Source organism: Somniosus microcephalus, chromosome 12, assembly GCF_052327205.1.
Source record: "Somniosus microcephalus isolate GS21.2 chromosome 12, FLI_Smic_1.0, whole genome shotgun sequence".
Taxonomy (NCBI): domain Eukaryota; kingdom Metazoa; phylum Chordata; class Chondrichthyes; order Squaliformes; family Somniosidae; genus Somniosus; species Somniosus microcephalus.
This window is the reverse complement of record NC_140998.1, coordinates 221,208,198-221,226,370: the sequence shown is the minus strand read 5'-3', so window position 1 is coordinate 221,226,370 and position 18,173 is coordinate 221,208,198. Positions and strand designations below refer to the sequence as shown.

Genomic DNA, 18,173 nt, shown 5'->3' with positions numbered 1-18,173 from the left:
TCTCTCTCTGTCTCTCTCTCTGTCTCTGTCTCTCTCTCTCTCCCTCTGTGTGTGTCTCTCTCTGATTCTCTCACTTGCCGGCGCGCTATCCTCCCTCTCTCTCGCCCCTGCTATGATTGGCTGTTTGCCAGTCTGAGTCTCTTGCCCAAATGCTGACGTGTTTTGTGTCTGAGTGATGCACTGTGGCTGAGGGACTGAGGCTGCTGTCAGCTGGGGGAGCAGCCAGATGATTTCCAATGGCTTTCTGGGGGGGTGGGGCAATATCGATAGCCCCCTCTCATAGAGACGCCGTAAACAACCAATGTGATGGGTGACCCGTTTCTGGTGGCAATTTAGTCTGGTTTCGAAGCCTTATCTGATATTGGGCACATTGCGCTGAAGTGCTTTGGAACTCATCGCTGTCTCTGGTGTTCTGTCGGAGCGAAGGAGGCTTTCACCACCATCTTGATCCCTGAATCCCACTTTCTCCGCAGTATCTGCCGTCTCTAATACCGATTAAACAGAATATATTCCCTTCGATCTTCAAAAACTCGCGTCCTGACTTTCCACCGGCGCCGACATCATTGTCCCGCCGCCAAAACACATCTACCCCCCTCCTCTCACAATGGTCCATTCCCGCCAAGTACCTTTTTAATCCTTCGTCCACCACCTTGACAGCTAGCTGCCCGTTCCCCAGCCCCCTGGACAGACGCAGGTTCAGTCCGATCCCGTTCCCCAGCCCCCTGGACAGACGTAGGTTCAGTCCGATCACCTCTTCCTGTTCCCCAGCCCCCTGGACAGACGCAGGTTCAGTCCGATCACCTTTCCCCATTCCCCAGCCCCCTGGACAGACGCAGGTTCAGTCCGATCACCTCTCCCCGTTCCACAGCCCCCTGGACAGACGCAGGTTCAGTCCGATCACCTCTCCCCATTCCCCAGCCCCCTGGACAGACGCAGGTTCAGTCCGATCACCTCTCCCCATTCCCCAGCCCCCTGGACAGACGCAGGTTCAGTCCGATCCCGTTCCCCAGCCCCCTGGACAGACGCAGGTTCAGTCCGATCCCGTTCCCCAGCCCCCTGGACAGACGCAGGTTCAGTCCGATCACCTCTCCCCGTTCCCCAGCCCCCTGGACAGACGCAGGTTCAGTCCGATCACCTCTCCCCGTTCCCCAGCCCCCTGGACAGACGCAGGTTCAGTCCGATCCCGTTCCCCAGCCCCCTGGACAGACGCAGGTTCAGTCCGATCACCTCTCCCCGTTCCCCAGCCCCCTGGACAGACGCAGGTTCAGTCCGATCCCGTTCCCCAGCCCCCTGGACAGACGCAGGTTCAGTCCGATCACCTCTGCCCGTTCCCCAGCCCCCTGGACAGACGCAGGTTCAGTCCGATCCCGTTCCCCAGCCCCCTGGACAGACGCAGGTTCAGTCCGATCCCGTTCCCCAGCCCCCTGGACAGACGCAGGTTCAGTCCGATCACCTCTCCCCATTCCCCAGCCCCCTGGACAGACGCAGGTTCAGTCCGATCACCTCTCTCCGTTCCCCAGCCCCCTGGACAGACGCAGGTTCAGTCCGATCACCTCTCCCCGTTCCCCAGCCCCCTGGACAGACGCAGGTTCAGTCCGATCCCGTTCCCCAGCCCCCCGGACAGACGCAGGTTCAGTCCGATCCCGTTCCCCAGCCCCCTGGACAGACGCAGGTTCAGTCCGATCACCTCTCCCCATTCCCCAGCCCCCTGGACAGACGCAGGTTCAGTCCGATCACCTCTCTCCGTTCCCCAGCCCCCTGGACAGACGCAGGTTCAGTCCGATCCCGTTCCCCAGCCCCCTGGACAGACGCAGGTTCAGTCCGATCACCTCTCCCCGTTCCCCAGCCCCCTGGACAGACGCAGGTTCAGTCCGATCACCTCTCCCCGTTCCCCAGCCCCCTGGACAGACGCAGGTTCAGTCCGATCACCTCTCCCCGTTCCCCAGCCCCCTGGACAGTCGCAGGTTCAGTCCGATCACCTCTCCCCGTTCCCCAGCCCCCTGGACAGACGCAGGTTCAGTCCGATCCCGTTCCCCAGCCCCCTGGACAGACGCAGGTTCAGTCCGATCACCTCTTCCCATTCCCCAGCCCCCTGGACAGACGCAGGTTCAGTCCGATCACCTCTCCCCGTTCCCCAGCCCCCTGGACAGACGCAGGTTCAGTCCGATCCCGTTCCCCTGCCCCCTGGACAGACGCAGGTTCAGTCCGATCACCTCTCCCCGTTCCCCAGCCCCCTGGACAGACGCAGGTTCAGGCCGATCACCTCTCCAGCATCCCAAGCACTGCTTCCACACGAGGAATCTAGCGTGCGGGCACTTCCTCCGTCCGGTCTGGTATCCTGTATCCGAGGCTCAGTGTGCTCGCCTGTACGTCGGGGAGACTGAGCACGGATTGCAGGGGACTGAACCAGACCAAGGGGAGAGGGAGAAAGCGAGGAGCGGATAAAAGCCGGAGCCAAACCAGGCCAGAAACCGGCAGTGAAAGAGGTTGAAAGCCGAGAGTTCGGTTGCTGCGCTGGGGGAGAGAGACATGGTGTCACCTTGTGTCTCAGCAGTGAACCTTTCCAACAAATCCAGTGGGTCGGTGTGGCGTGTGTGTCCAGAGGGGAGCCAGAGTGAGGATTACCAGCTGGGCTCGGCCCAGCACCTTCCAGCAAGGGCTGAACGAGAGGCAAGTCAGCAGCCAGCTGATGAAGAACCCATGGGACCGCCTTTCCCCAGTCCATCGAGATAAAGACAAGCGGTGCTTAGACTGGAACCTCGCATCAATGTCGGTGCTATCGAAACAGCGTGCTATTTATTATAAACTCCAAATAGGCTGCCCGTCTTCCCCTGAAAGTATAAACGCAGTTATTTTTTTGCAGTAACTTGGCTGGTATTCCATCCTAAAACTGTCTGCCCTGAAAATGAGAAGTATTCCTGAGTGAGTGCTGGGGGTGACGAGGCATCCTGTGCCGAAGTCTCGGTGCGGGGACTGACACTGCCTCCCTCCAACGTGTACCGCGGCCAACGAGTGCTGGGCAAAGCCTGCGTGTCCGCCTGCGCCTCTTTCTCTCTGTTTCTCCTTCTCGCCCGCTCACTACGGGGCTCGACTACACAGCACACCCTTGCACAGAGAATCCACTATAGGAACAGGACCATAGACTCGCCCAGCGCAGGAGGAGGCCATTCGGCCCATCGTGCCTGTGCCGGCTCTTTGAACGAGCTCTCCAATTAGTCCCACTCCCCCCTGCTCTTTCCCCACAGCCCGGTGAATTTTTCCCCTTCAAGTATTTCTCCAATTCCCCCTTTTGAAAGTTACTATTGAATCTGCTTCTGGCAGTGTATTCCCGATCACAGCAACACAGGACGAGGCCATTCAGCCCCTCAAGCCCGTCCTGCTATTGAGTTTGAACATGGCTGATCTAATTGAATAATGCCGATGATTTTCGGATTTATTGAGCTATTTTGTACTCGGTACCAGTAGCCTCTTCCCCTCTGGATCAGAGCGTGACTTTACACGCACACGATCGGGTAATCCAGTGGTGCCCGGGGGTCGATCAGCAACACTTGTCCGTGTGCTTAGATTGGCACAAGCGAGGTTCTGGCCTAACCACTGCTTGTCTTTATGGTGATGAGCTGGGGGAGGCCGTCCCATTTTATTATTTAGAATCGCTAGCTTCTGGCTCTTTCAGTCTCCTTATCTGAGGAAGGATATACTATATACTGTCCTAATGAGGAGAGATTGTGTAGATTGGGCCGATACTCTCTGGAGTTTAGAAGAATGGGAGGTGATCTCATTGAAACATATAAGATTCTGAGGGGGATTGACAGGGTAGATGCTGAGAGGTTGTTTCCCCCTGGCTGGGGAGTCTAGAACCAGGGGTCACAGTCTCAGGATAAGGGCTCGGCCATTGAGGACTGAGATGAGCAGGAATTTCTTCACTCGGAGGGCGGTGAATCTTCGGAATTCTCTGCCCCAGAGGGCTGTGGAGGCTCAGTCATTGAGTATATTCAAGGCTGAGATCGAGAGATTTTTGGACTCTCGGGGAATCGAGGGATACGGGGATCGGGCGGGAAAGTGGAGTCGAGGTCGATGATCAGCCGTGATCTCATTGAATGGCGGAGCAGGCTCGAGGGGCCGTATGTCCGACTCCTGCTCCTAATTCTTATGTCCTTTATGTTGAGTTGCCTGTCAAACGGACTTGAAAGCTATCAGAGCTTGCCCTGTGCGAAACCATCTCCAGCCAGCCTCGCTGGTGAGCAGGCCCCACCTCCGAGACTGCTAACTGTGCGAAACCATCTCCAGCCAGCCTCCCTGGTGAGCAGGCCCACCTCAGAGACTGCTAACTGCAATTGAACAATATTAGCACGTCAGGACCTGGCTGGTGTCTGCGGATCCTGTTGTAATGTCTACAGTCAGACCGACAGTGGAGTGTGTCTCGCTCTCGCCCAGCGGGTGCAGCCTGCTGCACACAGACTTCTAGTGACCAGTCACGAGTCACGGTTGGAAATATGTAAAACACCCGTACGAATTGTTTTAAGTTGTGCTCAAATCTATCCAAGTGATGCCTCCGTGATTTCGAAGTAGATTTCGAGAGGTTGCTTACTGTAATGAGGGTGTCTGAAATGTGACGGTGTGGGGGTTACAGAGTCTAGTCCACAGTGTCAGCCGTGACTCAATGGGTACCTCGCTCTCGCCTCTGAGTCACAAGGTCGTGTGTTTGAGCCCATAATCCAGGCCGACATTCACAGTGCCAGTACTGAGGGAGCGCCGCACTGTCGGAGGGGCAGTACTGAGGGACCGCCGCAGTGTCGGAGGGGCAGTACTGAGGGAGCGCCGCACTGTCGGAGGGGCAGTACTGAGGGAGCGCCGCAGTGTCGGAGGGGCAGTACTGAGGGAGCGCTGCACTGTCGGAGGGGCAGTACTGAGGGAGCGCCGCACTGTCGGAGGGGCAGTACTGAGGGAGCGCCGCACTGTCGGAGGGGCAGTACTGAGGGAGCGCCGCACTGTCGGAGGGGCAGTACTGAGGGAGCGCCGCACTGTCGGAGGGTCAGTACTGAGGGAGTGCCGCAGTGTCGGAGGGGCATAACTGAGAGAGCGCCGCACTGTCGGAGGGGCAGTACTGAGGGAGGACCGCACTGTCGGAGGGGCAGTACTGAGGGAGCGCCGCACTGTCGGAGGGGCAGTACTGAGGGAGTGTCGGAGGGGCAGTACTGAGGGAGCGCCGCACTGTCGGAGGGGCAGTACTGAGGGAGCCCTGCACTGTAGGAGGGGCCGTACTGAGGGAGTGCCGCACTGTCGGAGGGGCAGTACTGAGGGAGCGCCGCACTGTCGGAGGGGCAGTACTGAGGGAGCGCCGCACTGTCGGAGGGGCAGTACTGAGGGAGCCCTGCACTGTCGGAGGGGCCGTACTGAGGGAGCGCCGCACTGTCGGAGGTGCAGTACTGAGGGAGCGCCGCACTGTCGGAGGGGCAGTACTGAGGGAGTGCCGCACTGTCAGAAGGGCCGTACCGAGGGAGTGCCGCACTGTCAGAAGGGCAGTACTGAGGGAGCGCCGCACTGTCGGAGGGGCCGTACTGAGGGAGTGCCGCACTGTCAGAAGGGCCGTACCGAGGGAGGTGCCGTCTTTCGGGATGAGACGTTAAACCCAAGGCCCTTTCAGGTGGATATAAAAGATCCCACGGCCACTCTTGGATGAAGAGCAGGGGGAGTTCTCCCCAGTGTCCTGGGGCCAATATTTATCCCTTAACCAACATCACTAAAAACAGATGATCTGAGTCATTATCACAGTGCTTTGTGTGGGAGCTTGCTGTGTGCAAATTGGCTGCCACGTTTCCTAGATTACAACAGTGACCACACTTCAGAAAAAGTCCTTCATTGGCTGTGAAGCGGTTTGGGACGTCCTGGGGTGGGGAAAGGCGCTGGAGAGACGGGAGTTGTTTCTCTGTTGGAGTGTGTTTGTGGTTGGGGTCCTGACTGACTGCCCTTTGTTTGTATGTACGCAGGTGGGACCAGCTCAGGATGCAAGCCGCCCTCCTCGCACTCCTCGGCTGCCTCGTTTGGCTTCACCCCCGCTGAGCCCAGCATGTCGAGCCAGCACGGCCACCTGCCCCTTGGCAACCTGCAGCCCATGTGCGAACTCCAGCAGGTCCGGCATGGGCACCACTGGGGCCTGACCGCTGCCCGTGCCCAGACCGCTGACCATCAGAGGGGCAACCACGCCGACAGGGTAAGTCTGGGGGCGTCAGTGCGATAAAAGTGCAGGGAGCTCGGAGCTCTATAAAACGAGCTTTTCAGTTCAGGTACAGGGAGCCTCTCTCACTCACTCCGACTCGCCATTCGACCACGGGAGCTGCACTCTGGCGCCTGGTTACGTTTGCCAGCCGGAGTCGCCGATCAGGAGTCCTGACTGATTTGCCCTCCCTCTCTTACCCAGGAGCGCCCGCACTACAGGCCAGACGTGGAACCCGGCACATAGAAGATAGGAGCAGGAGTAGGCCACTCGGCCCCTCGAGCCTGCTCCGCCATTCAATGCGATCATGGCTGATCATCCAAACTCAGTACCCTGTCCCTGCTTTCTCCCCATACCCCTTGATCCCTTTAGCCTTAAGAAATATATCCAACTCCTTCTTGAATATATTTAATGAATTGGCCTCCACCGCCTTCTGTGGTAGAGAATTCCACAGGTTCACCACTCTCTGGGTGAAGAAATTCCTCCTCATCTCTGTCCTAAATGGCTTACCCCTTATCCTTAGACTGTGACCCCTGGTTCTGGACTCCCCCGCCATCGGGAACATCCTTCCTGCATCTAGTCTGTCCAGTCCTGTTAGAATTTTATAAGTTTCAATGAGATCACCTCTCATTCTTCTAAACTCCAGCGAGTATAAGCCCAATCGACCCAATCTCTCCTCATACGTCATTCCTGCCCTCCCAGGTATCAGTCTGGTGAATCTTCGCTGCACTCCCTCCATGGCAAGAACATCCTTCCTCAGATAAGGTGACCAAAACTGCACACAATACTCAAGATGTGGTCTCACCAAGGCCCTGTACAACTGCAGCAAGACATCCTTGTTCCTGTACTCAAACCCTCTCGCTACGAAGGCCAACATACCATTTGCCTTAACCGCCTGCTGCACCTGCATGCTTACCTTCAGCGACTGGCACCTTCCTGCTTCGTGTTGCCCTTTTCCCCCTTCCCCTCCCCCCTCGCTGTCCTCCGAGTCAGCGGGAGGCAGTCTGCAGGGCAGCTGATGTTCCACCTTCTCCCGAGGAATGGGAGCAGAGGACTGTGCGTGTGACCCAGGAACACCCGCTTCTGGGAGAGAAGGAAGGGGAGCCCAGCAACGGGTGGTGATGGGGAAAGGGGACGGTGTATAGAGTGGTGTGAGGCCGCACCGTATTGCATGTTTTAAAAGCCCCTCCAGATGACTCGGATGGTAAGGGGTGCGGTTACCTGCAGTGCTACGGACCGGTGGTTCCAGCCCCCCATCATGGGCCTGTGACCGGTCGGCAGACCTCCGCTGGACTAATGACGGAGCCTTTTGCCCTCAGCACTCCGGGGCAAGGGGGAGCGGTGAGGGTGGAAACAGCCAGGGTCCCTGATCCTGATCACCATCCAGTGACCACTGCTGGAACGTGGGCGGGGGGGGGGGGGGGTTCATCAGGTAAGGACAGGGATTGTGAAAATGGGACTTCCCTTGCTCCCACACCCCCACCGCCCCTCTCAGTGCCGGGACGACTGCTGAGAGGAAAGTTTAAAATAGATTTCCTCGTGTTGGCACTGCCTCCGACTCCTGTAACATTTTTCAACTCGGATGTAACAATAATTGAAAAATACGTCCTGTTAAAATTTTGAAAACACAGAGCACCGTGAAGTAGCCAAAGCCCAAGTGTGTCCTGAATCTTTTAAACCCCAAAATCTCGACCCTCCAATCCTGAGGAAGACATTTATTGATCCAGGGTCGAGTTAAAGGCCTTTGGGGAAAACTCCCTCCGATTTGTCGCCCTGCTTGTCCCACGGATGAGCAGAAACGTCCTCCAGTTAAATATCGTGTGAGATCCGCGGCCATTGTGTTCACTCCCCGCCACAAACTCCGTTCCCTCGCCACCGACTCCATCCCTCTCCCCGGGCACTGCCTGAAGCTGGACCAGACCGTTCGTCCTATTGAACCCTCCGCTGAGCTTCCGACCTCCTATCCTCACCGTCACCAAGACCGACTGCTTCCGCCTCGGGAACATCGCCCGCCTCCGCCCCTGCCTCAGCTCATCTGCTGCTGAAACCCTCACCCAGGCCTTTGTTAGCTCCAGACTCGACTATTCCAACACACTCCTGGCCGGCCTCACATCTACCACCCTCTGTAAATATCAGCTCATCCAGACCCCTGCTGCCCCGTGTCCTAACTCGCACCAAGTCCCGTTCACCCATTCCCCCCCCGCCCTGTGCTCGCTGACCTACACTGGCTCCCAGTCCGGCAACACCTCAATTTCAAAATTCTCATCCTCGTGTTCACATCCCGCACGTCCTCACTCCCCTCCCTATCTCTAACCTCCTCCAGCCCCGACAACCCTCCCCATCTCTGGAACCTCCTCCAGCCCCTACAACCCTCCCGATCTCTGTAACCTCCTCCAGCCCCTACAACCCTCCCTATCTCTCTAACCTCCTCCAGCCCCCTACAACCCTCCCTATCTCTGTAACCTCCTCCAGCCCCTACAACCCTCCCTATCTCTGTAACCTCCTCCAGCCCCCTACAACCCTCCCTATCTCTGTAACCTCCTCCGGCCCCTACAACCCTCCCTATCTCTGTAACCTCCTCCGGCCCCTACTACCCTCCCTATCTCTGTAACCTCCTCCGGCCCCTACAACCCTCCCTATCTCTGTAACCTCCTCCAGCCCCCTACAACCCTCCCTATCTCTGTAACCTCCTCCGGCCCCTACAACCCTCCCTATCTCTGTAACCTCCTCCAGCCCCTACAACCCTCCCTATCTCTGTAACCTCCTCCGGCCCACTTCAACACTCCCTATCTCTGTAACCTCCTCCGGCCCCTACAACCCTCCCTATCTCTGTAACCTCCTCCAGCCCCTACAACCCCCCCTATCTCTGTAACCTCCTCCAGCCCCTACAACCCTCCCTATCTCTGTAACCTCCTCCAGCCCCTACAACCCTCCCTATCTCTGGAACCTCCTCCAGCCCCTACAACCCTCCCTATCTCTGTAACCTCCTCCAGCCCCTACAACCCTCCCTATCTCTGTAACCTCCTCCAGCCCCCTACAACCCTCCCTATCTCTGTAACCCCCTCCAGCCCCCTACACCCCTCCCTATCTCTGTAACCTCCTCCAGCCCCTACAACCCTCCCAGATCTCCGCGCTCCTCCAATTCCAGCCTCTTGAACATCCCCCCGGTTTCCATCGCTCAACCATTGGCGGCCGTGCCTTCAGCCGCCTGGGCCCCGAGCTCTGGAATTCCCTCCCTAAACCTCTCCGCTTCTCTCTGCTCCTTTAAGACGCTCCTTAAAACCGACCTCTTTGACCAAGCTTTTGGTCGCCTGTCCTAATATCTCCTGATGTGTCTCGCTGTCACATTTTGTCTGATTTCCGCTCCTGTGAAGCGCCCTGGGACGTTTTACTACGTTAAAGGCGCTATATAAATGGGAGTTGTTGTACGTGCTGATCCCAAGTATCACAAGTGTGTGCGTTGAATGATTGTGAGGTGGTGCTTGCGTGTGTGGAGCCCTGGCGAGTGCGGTGATCACCGAGGGTCTCGATTGTACAGCCCAGAGTGCGTTTAGATGTCTATCAGTCGCGAACAGGCTTTACCTGTCCTGAAGTATGGTAGGAAGAGTTGAAATCTCGGTTTTATTACTCATTGTATGTGTAAAGACGTTAATCTGATATAAATGAGCAGATCCTGGCTGTTGGGGCGGGAACGATTGCAGGAACCCAGTGGTATGACGGCCTGTAATTTAACCCGTTCCCATGTTGTGTGAACACAATGTTTGAGCAGAGTGATCACCTCTGAGCGTGGCGAAGGGCATTCATGGTCGACTGTTGTGACACTCGCAATCTCCCAAACTTACTGCAGTTTTGTGTGCGCGCGCTTCACAAACTCCGGGCAAACTGCTCTCAGCTCGTGAAGTTCTCCACCCCCCGGACCGTGCGGCGATACTCTGACCCTCGCTGATGTAACTGAGAACGCGAGTCCCCACTGGCGGCAGTCAGAGCCGCCCTTGGCCCCGGGTCACGCAACCTCCGCGAGGGCAGAGCTCGTAAAGCGGCACAGCTTCCTTCTGGTGTGGCGGGAGGGGGCGGTCTTGAGGGCCACACTGGGCCGGAGGGGGGTGGGGATGGTCCTGAGGGCCACACTGGGCCTGGGCGGTCCTGAGGGCCACACTGGCCCTGGGCGGGAGGGGGGAGATCCTGAGGGGCACGCTGGGCCGGTGGGGGAGGGGGCGGTCCTGAGGGCCACACTGGCCCTGGGCGGGAGGGGGCGGTCCTGAGGGCCACACTGGGCCTGGGCGGGAGGGGGCGGTCCTGAGGGCCAAACTGGGCCTGGGCAGGAGGGAGCGGTCCTGAGGACCACACTGGACCGGGCCAGGGGGGCAGTCCTGAGGGCCACACTGGGCCGGGGAGGGGGCGGTCCTGCGGGCCACACTGGGCCGGTGGGGGGGGGGTCCTGAGGGCCACACTGGGCCGGAGGGAGGGGGCGGTCCTGAGGGCCACACTGGGCCGGGGAGGGGGGGGTCCTGAGGGCCACACTGGGCCGGGGAGGGGGGGGTCCTGAGGGCCACACTGGGCCGGAGGGGAGGTGCTGAGGGCCACACTGGGCCGGAGGGAGGGGGCGGTCCTGAGGGCCACACTGGGCCGGAGGGGAGGTGCTGAGGGCCACACTGGGCCGGAGGGGGATCCTGAGGGCCACACTGGGCCGGAGGGAGGGGGCGGTCCTGAGGGCCACACTGGGCCGGAGGGGAGGTGCTGAGGGCCACACTGGGCCGGAGGGGGATCCTGAGGGCCACACTGGGCCGGAGGGAGGGGGCGGTCCTGAGGGCCACACTGGGCCGGAGGGGAGGTCCTGAGGGCCACACTGGGCCGGAGGGGAGGTCCTGAGGGCCACACTGGGCCGGAGGGAGGGGGCGGTCCTGAGGGCCACACTGGGCCGGAGGGAGGGGGCGGTCCTGAGGGCCACACTGGGCCGGAGGGGAGGTCCTGAGGGCCACACTGGGCCGGAGGGAGGGGGCGGTCCTGAGGGCCACACTGGGCCGGAGGGGAGGTCCTGAGGGCCACACTGGGCCGGTGGGGGGCGGTTTGACTGCTGTGAAAGTGTCGAGAGAGAAAATACTTCTGAAAACCTGATCAGAGGCACAAGCCTTTCAGGATTTGGCAACATCCCCAATTGTTGTTGCCTCAGACTGTCCTTTCTGACCTCGACTCACTCAATTTGGATTGGCCTGTGCCTGTTTTTTGCATTTGTGCTGAATCAGGAGGACAAGCTTTTTAAAAAAAATCTAATTTAGTTTCAATTTGGTAGTTAGCAGAATAAAGACCAGTGTGCTTCTCCACCGCCCCCGTCCCTGCTCCCCCCAGCCTCCCCGTTTGCCCCCCCCACCAAGCCTCTCCCCTCCACCCACCACCCCCCCTGCCAGTCTCTCGGAAGCCTGTCAGCGGGTTTGAGCTCGAGCCCCGCGGCGCACGGACGTTCCTAGCTCTGCTCTTTCTCTTTGCAGGTGGTATCGGACATGACGATCTTGCAGAGGAGGATCCCACTCACTTTCCGTGAGCCTGGCACGGCGCCCCTGAGGAAGCTGTCGGTGGATTTGATTAAGACGTACAAGCACATCAACGAGGTGAGCAGTCACTGCCATCACCCTCCTGACTTCTCGGCCCTTTTAGTCGCGATGCTTGGTCTCCTGGTCCTTAGCCTGCCCCACCCGCCCGGGAGCGCCGACTCTCATTGGGGTACGTACAGTTCCATGGCCCACCCAAGCCTCACCAATGTGGCCATTCTTGCTGTCTGAGCAATGGCAGGGTATTTAACTGCAGGGATATTGTCACCTCGGTCTGATCTATATGCGAGGTGCGCGCTCTCACCCTCACGTGCTGCATTTCCCTCCACACGCCTGCTGAATAGCAGTCAGGACTCATACCCAAGCTCCTTCCCCCTCCCCTAACCCACGGGCACTGAGACCAGCTGTTGTAGAGTTCTTAACCTGCCGCCCCTGGTCGCGATCGGAGCGGGCAAACCCCCTCTGCCCTCAGTTATACCGCGCTGGACTGGGATCGCAGGGGCAGGCGTTACATCCCCCACAGCGCTCAGTTATACCGCGCTGGACTGGGATCGCAGGGGCAGGCGTTACATCCCCCTCCGCCCTCCGTTATACCGCGCTGGACTGGGATCGCAGGGGCAGGCGTTACATCCCCCTCCGCCCTCAGTTATACCGCGCTGGACTGGGATCGCAGGGGCAGGCGTTACATCCCCCACAGCGCTCAGTTATACCGCGCTGGACTGGGATCGCAGGGGCAGGCGTTACATCCCCCTCTGCCCTCAGTTATACCGCGCTGGACTGGGATCGCAGGGGCAGGCGTTACATCCCCCTCTGCCCTCAGTTATACCGCGCTGGACTGGGATCGCAGGGGCAGGCGTTTCATCCCCCTCCGCCCTCCGTTATACCGCGCTGGACTGGGATCGCAGGGGCAGGCGTTACATCCCCCTCCGCCCTCAGTTATACCGCGCTGGACTGGGATCGCAGGGACAGGCGTTACATCCCCCACAGCGCTCAGTTATACCGCGCTGGACTGGGATCGCAGGGGCAGGCATTACATCCCCCTCCGCCCTCAGTTATACCGCGCTGGACTGGGATCGCAGGGGCAGGCGTTACATCCCCCTCCGCCCTCAGTTATACCGCGCTGGACTGGGATCGCAGGGGCAGGCGTTACATCCCCCTCCGCCCTCAGTTATACCGCGCTGGACTGGGATCGCAGGGGCAGGCGTTACATCCCCCTCCGCCCTCCGTTATACCGCGCTGGACTGGGATCGCAGGGGCAGGCGTTACATCCCCCTCCGCCCTCAGTTATACCGCGCTGGACTGGGATCGCAGGGGCAGGCGTTACATCCCCCTCCGCCCTCAGTTATACCGCGCTGGACTGGGATCGCAGGGGCAGGCGTTACATCCCCCTCCGCCCTCAGTTATACCGCGCTGGACTGGGATCGCAGGGGCAGGCGTTACATCCCCCTCCGCCCTCAGTTATACCGCGCTGGACTGGGATCGCAGGGGCAGGCGTTACATCCCCCTCCGCCCTCAGTTATACCGCGCTGGACTGGGATCGCAGGGACAGGCGTTACATCCCCCTCCGCCCTCAGTTATACCGCGCTGGACTGGGATCGCAGGGACAGGCGTTACATCCCCCTCCGCCCTCAGTTATACCGCGCTGGACTGGGATCGCAGGGGCAGGCGTTACATCCCCCTCCGCCCTCAGTTATACCGCGCTGGACTGGGATCGCAGGGACAGGCGTTACATCCCCCTCCGCCCTCAGTTATACCGCGCTGGACTGGGATCGCAGGGGCAGGCGTTACATCCCCCTCCGCCCTCAGTTATACCGCGCTGGACTGGGATCGCAGGGACAGGCGTTACATCCCCCTCCGCCCTCAGTTATACCGCGCTGGACTGGGATCGCAGGGGCAGGCGTTACATCCCCCTCCGCCCTCAGTTATACCGCGCTGGACTGGGATCGCAGGGACAGGCGTTACATCCCCCTCCGCCCTCAGTTATACCGCGCTGGACTGGGATCGCAGGGACAGGCGTTACATCCCCCTCCGCCCTCAGTTATACCGCGCTGGACTGGGATCGCAGGGGCAGGCGTTTCATCCCCCTCCGCCCTCAGTTATACCGCGCTGGACTGGGATCGCAGGGGCAGGCGTTACATCCCCCTCCGCCCTCAGTTATACCGCGCTGGACTGGGATCGCAGGGACAGGCGTTACATCCCCCTCCGCCCTCAGTTATACCGCGCTGGACTGGGATCGCAGGGGCAGGCGTTACATCCCCCTCCGCCCTCCGTTATACCGCGCTGGACTGGGATCGCAGGGGCAGGCGTTACATCCCCCTCCGCCCTCAGTTATACCGCGCTGGACTGGGATCGCAGGGACAGGCGTTACATCCCCCTCCGCCCTCAGTTATACCGCGCTGGACTGGGATCGCAGGGGCAGGCGTTTCATCCCCCTCCGCCCTCAGTTATACCGCGCTGGACTGGGATCGCAGGGGCAGGCGTTACATCCCCCTCCGCCCTCAGTTATACCGCGCTGGACTGGGATTGCAGGGACAGGCGTTACATCCCCCTCCGCCCTCAGTTATACCGCGCTGGACTGGGATCGCAGGGGCAGGCGTTACATCCCCCTCCGCCCTCCGTTATACCGCGCTGGACTGGGATCGCAGGGGCAGGCGTTACATCCCCCTCCGCCCTCAGTTATACCGCGCTGGACTGGGATCGCAGGGGCAGGCGTTACATCCCCCTCCGCCCTCCGTTATACCGCGCTGGACTGGGATCGCAGGGGCAGGCGTTACATCCCCCTCCGCCCTCAGTTATACCGCGCTGGACTGGGATCGCAGGGACAGGCGTTACATCCCCCTCCGCCCTCAGTTATACCGCGCTGGACTGGGATCGCAGGGACAGGCGTTACATCCCCCTCCGCCCTCAGTTATACCGCGCTGGACTGGGATCGCAGGGGCAGGCGTTTCATCCCCCTCCGCCCTCAGTTATACCGCGCTGGACTGGGATCGCAGGGGCAGGCGTTACATCCCCCTCCGCCCTCAGTTATACCGCGCTGGACTGGGATTGCAGGGACAGGCGTTACATCCCCCTCCGCCCTCAGTTATACCGCGCTGGACTGGGATCGCAGGGGCAGGCGTTACATCCCCCTCCGCCCTCCGTTATACCGCGCTGGACTGGGATCGCAGGGGCAGGCGTTACATCTCCCTCTGCCCTCCGTTATACCGCGCTGGACTGGGATCGCAGGGGCAGGCGTTACATCGCCCTCCGTTATACCGCACTGGACTGGGATCGCAGGGGCAGGCGTTACATCCCCCTCCGCCCTCAGTTATTTAAGGCAGTAAGGAGCCGATCAACATGGCGGCAGTGACCCTGGGTTAGGGAGGGGATAAATCATCCAGGGTTCCTACCCTTCGTAGAATGGCACAGCACACGAGGAGGCCATTCGGCCCATCGTGCCTGTGCCGGCTCTTTGGTGTGGCTAATATTCGTCCCACTCCCCTTCATCACGAGGCAGTGCCCCCTGCTGCAAAGGGATGCTTGGGTGGATGTTGAGTGAGGGACAGGATCTGGCTTAACTGTGCTTCACCCACTGTCGAATAGCCTGCCCGCCACTGTCTAGGCTTTCACGTGACAAATGGCTGCTAGGATGAGGTACTGGGTGGGCGACTGGTGCCGTTGGAACCCGTACCCCAGCGAGAGGAAACTGGGAGGGGGAAATAAAACGATTTGCTGCTGATATTGTTTCTCCCGTCTCTCTCTCTCCTCACCTGTTTACTGACTGGGATTTAAAAGTATTCGCCTCATGGGTTCGATCGCCAGGTGTAGAACCACAATGGGTGGGGCAGAGGGCCAGGTGGGAATGTAGGGGCGACTTTGGTGGGAGTGGACGATGGTGTATAAAATGATGAGGGGCCCAGATAGAGTGGAGAGGAAGGACCTATTTCCCTTAGCAGTGGGGTCAATAACCAGGGGGCAGAGATTGAAAGTAGAAGGATTAGAGCAGAGTTGAGAATTTTTTCACCCAGAGGGTGGTGGGGGTCTGGAACTCACTGCCTGAAAGGGTGGTCGAGGCAGAAACCCTCATCACATTTAAAAAGTACTTGGATATGCCCTTGAAGTGCCGTAACCTACAGGGCTACGGACCGAGAGCTGGAAAGTGGGATTGGGCTGGATCGCTCTTTCTCGGCCGGCACAGCTACGATGGGCTGAACGGCCTCCTTCCGTGCCGTAAATGTCTTTGACTCTGTGTGAGGGGGGTGGGCAGCGGGCGGCGGGGTTTGAAACGGTTGCCGCTAAGCATTGAGCTGAATCTTTCAATTGTGAAACCGAACTAAGAGGCCAGAGTCAGAAAGAGGACGAGCGAGGACAACGCCAGTTGGGTGGCGCCAAACCTGCCAACTGCAGGAGCGAGGGGAGGCTGAGAGGGGGCAGGGGAGAAGCTGCACAGTTTGAGGTGCTGGGAAAGAATGAGTTAGAGAAGAGAGGAAAGTTCAGAGCACTGTCAGCTCTATATAGAGAGAGAGAGAGAGAGAATGAATAAATTGGGGGAAGGCCGATTTTAATATGATAAGGCAGGATCTGGCCAAAGTGGACTGGGAGCAGCTACTTATAGGAAAATCCACATCAAAACAGTGGGAGACTTTCAGAAGGGAAATAGAGAGAGTACGACGCCAACATGTTCCTGTAAAGGTCAAGGGTGGGACCAACAAGCAAAGGGAACCTTGGATGACAAGGGATATACAAAAATGCATTAGAAATAAAAGGGGGGCTTTTGGCAGTTACAAAAGACTAAAGACGGAAGAAGCCCTAGAGGAGTATAAAAAGTGCAGGGGCATACTTAAAAAAGAAATTAGGAGGGCGAGGAGGGGCCATGAAATAACACAGGCGAGCAAAATAAAGGAAAATCCTAAGATGTTTTATAAGTATATTAAGGGCAAGAGGATAACCAGGGAAAGGGTAGGGCCCATTAGGGACCAAAGTGGCAATCTGTGTGTAGAGCCAGATGATGTAGGCGGGGTTTTAAATGAATTTTTTGCATCTGTGTTCACTATGGAGAAAGACGATGCAGACATAGAAATCGGGCAAGGGGACTGTGACATACTTGAACATATTAGCATCGAGAGGGAGGAGGTGCTAGCGGTTTTAGCAGGCCAAAAAGTGGATAAATCCCCAGGCCCGGACGAGATGTATCCCAGGCTGCTGTGGGAGGCAAAGGAGGAGATTGCAGGGGCTCTGACACAAATTTTCAGAACCTCTCTGGCCACAGGGGATGTACCAGAGGACTGGAGAACAGCTAATGTAGTACCATTATACAAGAAGGGTAGCAGGGATAAACCAGGGAATTACAGGCCAGTGAGTCTAACATCTGTGGTGGGGAAATTATTGGAAAAAATTCTGAGGGACAAAATTAGTCTCCACTTGGAGAGGCGAGGATTAATCGGGGATAGTCAGCATGGCTTTGTCAAGGGTAAATCATGTCTGACAAATCTGATTGAATTTTTCGAGGGGGTGACTAGGGGGGTGGATGAGGGAAATTCTGTGGATGTGGTTTACATGGACTTCAGTAAAGCTTTTGACAAAGTCCCGCATAGGAGACTGGTCAAGAAGGTAAGAGCCCATGGGATCCAGGGTGCCTTGGCGCGTTGGATCCTAAACTGGCTGAGTGGCAGGAGGCAGAGGGCGATGGTCGAAGGTTGCTTTTGTGACTGGAAGCCTGTGTCCAGTGGGGTACCTCAGGGATCGGTGCTGGGTCCCTTGTTGTTTGTGATCTACATAAATGATTTGGATGAGAATGTAAAAGGTATGATCAGTAAGTTCGCAGATGACACGAAAATTGGTGGGGTGGTAAATTGCGAGGAGGAAAGCCTCAGGCTACAGGACGATATAAACGGGTTGGTCAGATGGGCGGAAAAGTGGCAAATGGAATTTAACCCTGAAAAGTGCGAGGTGATGCATTTTGGACGGACAAATAAGGCAAGGGAATACACAATGAGTGGTAGGACCCTAGGAAGTACAGAGGGTCAGAGGGACCTTGGTGTGCATGTACATAGATCCCTGAAGGCAGCGGAACAGGTAGATAAGGTGGTTAAAAAGGCATATGGGATACTTGCCTTCATTAGCCGAGGCATAGAATATAAGAGCAGGGAGGTTATGATGGAGCTGTACAAAACGCTGGTGAGGCCACAGCTGGAGTACTGTGTGCAGTTCTGGTCGCCTCACTATAGGAAGGATGTGATTGCTTTGGAGAGGGTGCAGAGAAGATTCCCCAGGATGTTACCTGGGATGGAGCGCCTCAGCTATGAAGAAAGACTAAACAGGCTGGGGTTGTTTTCCTTGGAGCAAAGAAGGCTGAGGGGGGACCTGATTGAGGTGTACAAAATGATGAGGGGCATCGATAGGGTGGATAAAGAGGAACTTTTCCCCTTAGTAGG

The 18,173-nt window shown here is 58.3% G+C and overlaps 1 protein-coding gene across 3 annotated transcripts in view; it reads left to right on the top strand.

Annotated features, from left to right (window-relative positions):
• Window positions 1-18,173, top strand: part of dyrk1b (dual-specificity tyrosine-(Y)-phosphorylation regulated kinase 1B) — a 118,718-nt gene that overhangs the window by 64,435 nt on the left and 36,110 nt on the right. For all 3 annotated transcript variants that reach the window (XM_086004097.1, XM_086004098.1, XM_086004096.1), the window contains exons 2-3: window positions 5,988-6,211; window positions 11,701-11,820. In XM_086004097.1, the coding sequence (XP_085860223.1) occupies window positions 6,068-6,211; window positions 11,701-11,820 (264 nt within the window). In that variant the 5' untranslated portion in view covers window positions 5,988-6,067. The remainder of the gene's footprint in view (window positions 1-5,987; window positions 6,212-11,700; window positions 11,821-18,173) is intronic.